A 9,839-nucleotide genomic window follows, 5' to 3' on the forward strand; every position below is an offset into this window, starting at 1 on the left:
CCTCCCCGGCCGCGTGGAGGACAGCCAGTGAGTCAGGCCGCCGGCAGGGCAGCGAGTTGCCAGCCAGGTGAAACGGCCGAGGCCTCGCTATCCTCGCCGTCCTCGCCCTCCCCTGTGAGGGGCGGCGCGGCGCTTTGGGCTTACCCGACTGGGGCGTCCTGCGGACGCGGGGTTCGGCCGTCCATCGCCCTGAGGGGCGCTGCGCGGGCTCCAGCTCCCAGGCGGCGCGTCACTGCTGGGGTGGGAGAGACCGGCGGGTCAGGGCGGGACGCGCGCCTTCCCGAGGCCGGAGCGAAGCTGGCTGAGCGTCAAGAGCCCGCCCGAGCTGCCCCAGCCCGGGCCGGCCCGCCTCCCGGGTGCGCTTCCACCTGCGGGCCCCGGCTCCCAGCCCGCGGGCGCCGCCGCCGTCGCTGCAAGGTCTAGCGGGCGCCCAGAGCACAGCAGAGGAGGCGGCGGCGCTGCAGCCCCCGCCCCGTGGGGTTTACTGGGTAGCCATTTGGCGCCTCTCAGGGAGGGAGAGGAGCGGGGCCGGGCGCACGGGCACCGCCGCCACGCCGGCAGCGCACTCCCAGGCTCCTCCGGCCGAGTTTGCACAAACAAAACGCCCTGGGAAAACTTTTCCCGAAGAGAAGTTGGAAGGGCTGATCTCTCTTTTCCCACCCAAGGCTCCTACGTTCTTTCCCAAAGGAGACAGTAGCTCGCCTGTTCTCCCTCGGGACTTCCTCTCCTACTCTTCCCTCCCCCGGCCCGCGCTCTTGCCGCTCGGCTCTCAAGCCAGGACTTGAATGGAGAAGCGGCAACCCCTGCGAGGCTCAGCCCAGCGCGGGTAGGGCCGACTCAGCGCCTCCCCTGTCCCGCGGGCGGGGTGCGGGCGTTCGCTGGGCGCTGGGGGCCTCGCTGGAGCCTGCTCTCTCACTCACCCTGCCCCATTTCCCTGCCCGGAGTCCGGGAGCTCGCTGCCGCCTCTGCAGCACTGCCGCCCAGAAGTGGGGACGAGCTCGGCGGCATCGGAGCGAGGGAAGCAGCGAGCCGGAGAGAGGAACGGGGCGGGGGTGGGCCGGGAGCGAGTTGGAATTTCCTTCCCCCAGGGCTTCGGGTCTTTGGGGTCCAGCTGGGGAAGCTGAACCGAAAGGAAGCTCCCAGACGAGGTGTTCCCATTCCCACCGCTAGGGCTGCGCTTGGGGAAGGCTGGTGCGTCCGAGCCGGACAGGTCGGGGGGGAAGGGAGGTTACCTGCCTTGCCAGGATCGGCGGGGAGGATTGGGGCCTCCGCGGAATGAGGACAGAAACTCGCAGAGTGGGACCTGCAGCTTGCCCTCCCTGGAGTCTGACCCTCGACGTCCAGGATTGTTTGTTTGTTTTAATTTGTGTTTTTAACTTGACCTCTAAGATTGCCATTCTTTTAAAAGTGCACCTGTGACACAGATCTTTCTAATTGATGGCAGGTTTAAGCTTGCCCTGTCTTCAGAGGCATTTTTTGTAAAAGCCTATAACAACTCTGACATGAGAACTGGACAACAGAATGTCTGATGACAGTCTATAAACTAAGAATTAACTGATAGATTGTATTCATTTATTGGAAGTTTTACAAGGGTAAAGGAATCAGACACAGATGTGTGCTTGTTTGAACGTTTTAGTATTCACATGCATGCCTTCTACATGATTCTTTACACCTGACAGACAGGTACTAGGCTGGTGCAAAAGTAACTGCGGTTTTTGCCATTTTTAAAAGTAATGACAAAACCGCAATTACTTTTGCACCACCCTAATTATTTACATATTTTATATTTTTCATAAGTGCCAATTGTTTTAAGATGCGAGCCATTCTGATGGGTCCAAAAATGTGTTTTCAGAAAACCATGTGACATTAAGAAATCAACTTAAAATTACAGTTTTAAAAACATATTTGGATTAAACTGATGGAGAGATCTTACATGAAGGAACATCCTGCAGGGGACTTCTGTTGTAGTACCAACATCAAGTAATAAACCTGTGTTAGCCACTGATAGAATAACATTTGTCAGGTATTAAAATTAAATTGATTTTAGTGCTCCTTTAGTTGTTTATCCATTTCAGCAACAAGAAAGATTGCTGAAATAAATGCCTAGCAATGTGCCATTTGTCTGTCATACGCAGGCATTGGTATTTCTTTCTTTCACTGCATCATGTAGTCCTTTCAGTGCATCTTAAATATGACAAGAAAAACATATGACTCATTTGGATTGCAATACGGGAACCATATTAGAAAAAGTTGCTTTTAGAGATTTTAACTAAGAGTAAAGCAATTTATTTAAATACTTCTGGATTTTAGTCTTTAAACAATAACTCTAGTTAAACAATTTCATGAATCATTTATGCTTCTGAACACGGAGCTGTGCAAGCTTTTACAGTTGCTTGCACAGACAATGATGCAAATATTGAGTAACAGTGAAACTACTTAAAAGTCCGTAACTTTCAATCACAAGACAAGATTAAATCTTTAATTAGTTTCAGCCTCAATGTATGACATACTAGGAATATTATGGACCCTAATACTAGTAAGATTAGGCCTCATCTTAGTCATAAAACATTTTCATAACATTTCATAACCGCTGAAGGCATTTTTAGTGCTCACCACTTTTTGCTGTCCTCCTTCTGGTCCTAGGGAGAAATATATGCTCCACCCCATGGAAATTAGGTATGACCCTGTGACTTTGATAAGTGGAAATGTGAACAGACATGAAATGCTTTATTTCCTGGTGAAATTACTTAAGCCAGTGTTTGAGTCTATGTTCCCTTCCTTTGCTGCTACAATCATGAAAGCATGTATTAAAATGAAGGTGACACAAGACTGAAGGTTCTTGGAATGCTAAACTATCACCCAGAGCACAGCTGCCTTGGAGAGTCCCAGGACCTACAACACCAAGAAATAAGCTCATGTTGGGCAAAACCACTGAAGAGCACCACCAAGCTTGGTGGTCTTCACATGTGGTACTAAGCTATCCTCACTGTAGCCAGTGATTAGCAAAATAATCACAGTTGCTATAAATCTTTCTTTTTTTTTTTTCTTGGAGAAGGGGTCTTGCTCTTGTCACCCAGGCTGGAGTGTAGTGATGCGATCTTGGCTCACTGCAACCTCCATCTCTAGGGTTCAAGCGATTCTCCTGCCTCAGCCTCCTGAGTAGCTGGGATTGCAGGTGCCTGCCACCACTCCCGGCTAATTTTTGTATTTTTAGTAGAGACAAGGTTTCACCATGTTGGCCAGGCTGGTCTCAAACTCCTGACCTCAGGTGATCCGCCCACCTCGGCCTCCCAAAGTGCTGGAATTACAATTGTGAGCCACTCATGCCTGGCTGCTATAAATCTTTTTACATAACAGGAGAAAACTGCTGTTTTCCAATCTTCTGGTATGCAGAGCTGTTTCAAAATTGCCCATGTTTCCAAGATTGTGCTCAATTTCCCCATTTGGGAATCTCCCCCTCTCTTCACCACCCAGCCGATCGTTTTAAGTGCCTAAGCATAGGTATCATCCCCTCAGGAAGACTTCTCTCATTGCAGAGATAGAAGTAGCCCTTCCCTTTCTTGGCCCCCAGTAGGTTCTGTTAGGTAGGGCAAGGCCCCATGACATTTTGTTTCAGTTATTCGTTTACACAATGCAGAGTTGGGAGGGTTTATTCTTTTACTCTTTTTTTTTTTTTTTTTTTTGAGACAGAGTCTCGCTCTGTCACCCAGGCTGGACTGCAGTGGCACGATTTTGGCTCACTGCAACCTCTGCCACCCGGGTTCAAGTGATTCTCCTGCCTTAGCCTCCTAAATAGCTGGGACTACAGGTGTGTGCCACCACGCCTGGCTAATTTTTTATATTTTTAGAAGAGACGGGGGTTTCACCATGTTGGCCAGGCTGGTCTTGAACTCCTGACCTTGTGATCTGCCTGCCTTGGCCTCCCAAAGTGCTGGGATTATAGGTTTGAGCCACCATGCCCTTAAAGGACCACATCTTACCCTTTGTCTCCTGAAAGCATAGCCCAGAACACAGGAGACTCTCCACCAATATGTGTGCACTGAATAAAAGAGTGAAGGAAACCTTCAGGCCTTCCCTCCTCAGGAGAATCCTAAAAGGAACTTGAGTCGGGGAAAGACTTCAACTCAAAGGGGCTGGTAGTCCGTTTTAAATGGAACAGATGGAAGGTAAGTTTGTCCTACTAGGGAAAGAAGACTTATTCTTCACATGGTTACCTGATGGGGTTAGTACCAAAATCAATGGGTAGAATGATGCTAAAGGAAGTTCCACTTAGCTATATATCTCTCTGAATAATCTAGGTTTTGGAATCCTGCTGGATAGTAATAAATGGAAAGGAGGTTTACATGCTTAATAAATACCTGTGTGCTTATATAAAAAGCAGACAGGCATGTTAAAGTGGGCCATAATGGTTGGAGTTTGTCTAAAATTTTTGTAAACTATTTGGAACATGAAAACATTTATAAATGCTTATTTTAAGTATGTTTTTATTCCACTATAAGTACCACTTGAAAAGCTTTATTTAAAACTGAAAAATTACACTTCGAAGGTCATTAATATCTTTCTATGCATTTCACCTTTGCACATTACAACCTAAAGGAAGTGTTTATTTTATGTCTTCTTAGACTGTATGTGTTTGTGGTTTTATATATCAAGATCAGGGTTGTTGCATTTCAATTTTAATGAAAGTCTTATTTCAGACTTTGTATTTCAGAGAAGCTGCCCAATCTCAGATAAATATGTTATGTTATTTATGCATAAGACTTTGTTGATGAAAACAGGGAACTGAAAGTCAGAATTGTAGCTTTAGTCTCAATCCAGTAATATATGCATAATAGTTAATTATCTTTTCATCTCTGTGCAGTGCTTTCATAATTTACAGAGTATTCCTACATGTATTAACACATAGAAAGTGTTGTTAGAATATGATGTTCCCTATATAAATGCTGCACGAGAGCTTTATCCCAAAATAACAAAAATATTTTCTTTGGCTGTCAGAAATCCTGGGCCAGGTTTTGTAATTAACCAGGTTTTGTAATTGTGTTTATCTTTATCATTGGTATATCTCCTTTTCCCTTTCCTCCTATTCCAATTCATAATCTTATTTTAATGCCTTTTTTTCAAACTGACCAACAGTTAATAGGTAAGAATAAATAAACTCAACAGATATGTTTGTTGAAATATTATAGTTTCCTTAACACAGAAATGTCTATTCATGAAAAAAAAATTTGATTTTGTTTCATTGAGAACTGTTTTCTTCTTTGCACTAAAGTTAGAAATATACAAAGGAAAATATGAAAACTTGTTAACAACTCTTAAATGATTAAATGTTTACTTTGAGGTCCAATGTATGCAATTATAATAAAAACTGACAGAATTAGTTTTGTCTATTGAAACTAAAGCCAATTGTTAAACATTTCAAAGTCAAATATAATAGCTAAAGGCTGTATTGTTTATGTAGTTTTAATAACCATAATAATTGCAGCCATTTTAAGTCTCATCATATCTATTTTAATATGTGAGTTAAATGACATACCCAAATGAAGTGGTAATATATTTATTCATACTTTCAAGTTTAATGCATGCCCCTTCTTTAAGTAACAGAGATAACAAATATTTTTTGTAGAGTAATTGAATGTGGGAGATATTTTTATCCAGTTATTTTATATTGTTTAACAGAAGAAATAAAAGTCATATTTGACTAATTTATTCCTAAAGTATGAATAAATCCCAATTTTTCTTGTATGAAGTTCAGTATTCACTTTTATATCAAAGCTTGAAGAAAATAAATACAATACTTTTTTTTTTTTTTTTGAGATGAAGTCCCGCTCTGTTACCCAGGCTGGAGTGCAGTGGCCCAATCTCGGCTCACTGCAAGCTCCGCCTTCCGGGTTCACACTCTTCTCCTGCCTCAGCCTCCCGAGTAGCTGGGACTACAGGCACCCGCTGCCACGCGGGCTATTTTTTTTTTTTTTTGTATTTTTGGTGTTAGCCAGGATGGTCTCGATCTCCTGACCTCATGATCCACCCGCCTCAGTCTCCCAAAGTGCTGGGATTACAGGCGTGAGCCACCGTGACGGGCAGTACTATTTTTAAAGGGAAAATATGAATTACACTCTTCATGGTCCTATATTTGGAATTACAGAGGTTTTTTTTTTTTTTTTTTGTACCTTTTCTCTTCTGGAGGGTCATTTACAAACAAGCCTTCCAGAGATTGAAAGAACCAAAATAGATGTATGTGCTTTGTTCTCAATTTTAATCAGTTTTTAACTCATCAGATTTTATATTTTGAAACATGAAAAATCACTGAACATTTTTTAGAATAGAACTTCCAAGAGGATTATATATTCATGAATTAAATTTTATTTCAATAAAAGGAGCATTTTATTGGATATCTGCTATACCAAGAATTGGGCTAGGAAAACAAAGATCACAAAGATATTGCCTTTGTCCTTGAGGGGCTCACAGACCACTGGGCTCATCAGTACTATTTTTATGACTGTCAATCAACTTACAATCTTAAGGAAGTTGGTCAATAATCAGTGTAGGGCCTTTTACTGCTCTCCCAAAATATAAATAATTTTTCAGTTCTAAGTATCAGAAGAAGAAATGCCTGAGTTTGGTATGCTATCTCTTAAAATGGTGCTATATTTCTATATTATCATATTCAGTGCTAAAAAGAAACTCTTTATTAATATGCACACATTCCAGAATAGAGGTGAGGCCTGGAGAAACGTGCATGGGCATGCAGACACGTAATTTAGTGCTATGAGCACTAAAGAGGGCAGGGTTTTCAGTGCCCATTCAAATTTCAAGCTCAGATTCTCCATCAACACAAAGTTAACTAAAATCTACTTTCTCATTTCCCTCTTTAAGATATCCTTTTGTCAAATAAATTTCTATTTCTGGATTCTGTAATTCTGTTGGCAGTAATTTTCTTACTCATTGGAAGTAAATAAGCCCTTTTATTAAAGTATCAGTTTTGTTAAAAGTACCCTGGTAATTTAAAATTCAGATACCATTCAAATGCGGGTATTCCTTTAAAAAAAAATGATAACAAAACAGTCAACTTTTTTCTATTTTGTGTGATAGAATTAACTAAATCTTGGTATTTAGAATTTTACATTGCCCATTCAATTCTAACTGTAACTGGAAGCTGCATCTCTCCCTTTCTGTTTTAAAGAGCTTCCTAAAGCCTTAACTGCTTGTCAGTTTCCATGTATTTCAAAATGTACAACTTTGAGCCAGGTAGCCACTGATTTGGCTTTCCAGGCATAAAACCTAACAAGTCTCAGCATATTTCATCCTGGCAGGGCTCCTTGCCCCCTCCTGTGCCTTTTCTCCTGGGAGGCTGAGTGTGTGTGTGCGGTTAACTAAGTACCACAGTGGTTAAGAGCTCAGGCTCTGGAGCCAGACAGATTTGAGTTTACATCCCTGGATTTGACTCTTACTATCTGGGTGACATTAGGAAATTTACTGTTTCTGGCAAAGAGTAAGTGTCCAGTGAGGGTAATGGAAGCCCTTATTAAACAAATGTTACAAATGGGAGCCAGCTGTGTCTCTGTAAGCTGCCATCTGTGAAGCAGAGAATTTCCTCCTCCAAGCTGAGAGCTCTGGCTTCTTGCTCTGTAATGACCTTGAGTAAATCACTTTACTGTGGGATCTTCAATTTCCTTATCTCTATAATGAATCTATAGATATTCTGTGATCTCTGAGTTTTCTCACTATCTATGTTGAGTAATCAAGCTGATTGTGTTAAAGCTATTGAATTCAGATATATGGACTATTAATAACAAGATGTCACATACAGCCCCTTGCAATGCACTCTCACTTACTGAATCTAGTTTGAGCCACTTAAGGGCTTGTATAGATTGACACTCATATCCTTATTTAACTGTTCTGGAAACTGAAGCAAAGACTTGCCCAAAGCCTTGATACTAGTAAAGTAGCAAAACTAGAATCCAAAGTTATTTCTTCTGGGTTTTTTTTTTGTTTTGTTTTTTGTTTTTTGAGACGGAGTCTCGCTCTGCCGCCCGGGCTGGAGTGCAGTGGTCGGATCTCAGCTCACTGCAAGCTCCGCCTCCCGGGTTCCCGCCATTCTCCTGCCTCAGCCTCCCGAGTAGCTGGGACTACAGGCGCCCGCCACCACGCCCGGCTAGTTTTTTGTATTTTTTAGTAGAGACTGGGTTTCACCGTGTTAGCCAGGATGGTCTCGATCTCCTGACCTCGTGATCCGCCCGTCTCGGCCTCCCAAAGTGCTGGGATTACAGGCTTGAGCCACCACGCCCGGCCTCTTCTGGTTTTTACTTTATTTTGCAGTAGCATTACAGTTACCTTGTTGCAATCATAGCAGACTTAAAAGTTATCCCAGAGCAAATAAGTAATATTGTGTAAGCAGCGTGCTGAAGATCTTCTATCTCCTAGGCCAGCTTCAAAGGTACTGCCTACCTGAACCTGCCTTGTCCCAAAGGACGCACTTCAGTCTGGGGAGAGTTTAAGGTTGTAGACATATCCATTTTCATTTAAGGAATATGAAGATCAGGAAGGCAAAATAGAGAGAGGAAAATTTAAGAGATGATCAGAAACTCAGATACATTCTGGAATGAGCACCCTTGACCAGACCAAGAACAAAGACTCTATAAAAATGTGAACTCTTGTCCATGTTCTGCTGTGGGATCCACCCAAGACATTGAAAACTGTACAGAACAGGATGAAGTTGAATCAGATCATTCTGTACTCCTAACAAGGTCCACCCCATGAGAGATTTGCAGCAGAATTAATGACACTGTGTATTTTCCTCTACTAACAACAATAACAACAACAATCTAGGAAAATCAAACGCAACCCGACATGGAAAATTACACAAAATGAATATTTGGATTACAAATAGTATGATGGGAAGAGCACACTGCCAAAAGTCCACCTAGTATGTTGAAATTACTGTTTCTAGCAAATATAAGGTACAATTTTTTAATGTTTTAAACATTCATTATTGGCTACTTTAATTATTTTTCCTTGGTAACTGCAGTAGAAATGGAAAAATGATAGGAGAAAATGATGACATAACTTATTAGATATATGTAAGTGTGTGAACTTTGGGTCTTATTGTTTAGCTCATCTAGTAACTTGGGAAAATAATAGCAATTCCATAAGATTGTTGAGAAAATTAAATGAGAGAACACAGTTAACAGACTTAGCTCGATGTCTAGCATAGAGGGCACTCAGGCATCCCTGGCATACAGGTATGAGTCTGCAATTATAACAAGGTAATGGAAAGAGTGATGCAGATCTCTGACTGAAGTATTTTCTCCTGGGCTTACAGTATTTATTAGCTACCACAATACAAGTAAGTAGCAGGATAAGCTTACTTAAATAAGGTGATTTTCCTGTTTGACGTATTTTTATATGATTGCATATTTACAAGGGCTACAGTGTATATTTCAGGGATAGTGATATATATTTTCTAGATCTTTATAATTTTCTGTTGTAATAAATAGAGTGCATAATTTTGATCAACAAAGAACAAATATTTTCATTCAGAGACCTAGGAATGTACTAAGTAAATAAATAATTATTTTTGGAATGAAAAACAAAAATGGGATTAAGATTTTTTTTTCTGAGTGTGTTAAAGGAAACCATGTCATTTTTTCTTTTTACTTTTTTTTTTTTTTTAATCCAGACTTCAAAAATACCATTATCAGTTTTAACTTCTCAGTCTCCTACTACATGGGGACTATTTGTGATAATCAGTGACCTTTTACATGGAAAGCTACTAAACTATAGTTTTATGTCTGACAAATATAAGACTCCTTTCTTCTCTACATATTTTGATTTAAATGAAG

At 41.7% G+C, this 9,839-nt stretch overlaps 1 protein-coding gene across 1 annotated transcript in view; it reads right to left on the reverse strand.

The window, feature by feature from the left end:
• COBLL1 (cordon-bleu WH2 repeat protein like 1) overlaps positions 1–1,008 on the reverse strand; it is a 167,035-nt gene extending 166,027 nt beyond the window's left edge. The window contains exons 1-2 of the mRNA XM_023217327.1: positions 921–1,008; positions 145–235 (exon numbers count right to left, since the gene is read on the reverse strand). Coding sequence (XP_023073095.1) covers positions 145–235; positions 921–1,008 — 179 coding nt within the window. The remainder of the gene's footprint in view (positions 1–144; positions 236–920) is intronic.
• Between the last annotated feature and the right edge of the window lie 8,831 nt (positions 1,009–9,839).

The sequence above is a fragment of the Piliocolobus tephrosceles genome, chromosome 11 (genome assembly GCF_002776525.5).
Source record: "Piliocolobus tephrosceles isolate RC106 chromosome 11, ASM277652v3, whole genome shotgun sequence".
Lineage (NCBI taxonomy): Eukaryota > Metazoa > Chordata > Mammalia > Primates > Cercopithecidae > Piliocolobus > Piliocolobus tephrosceles.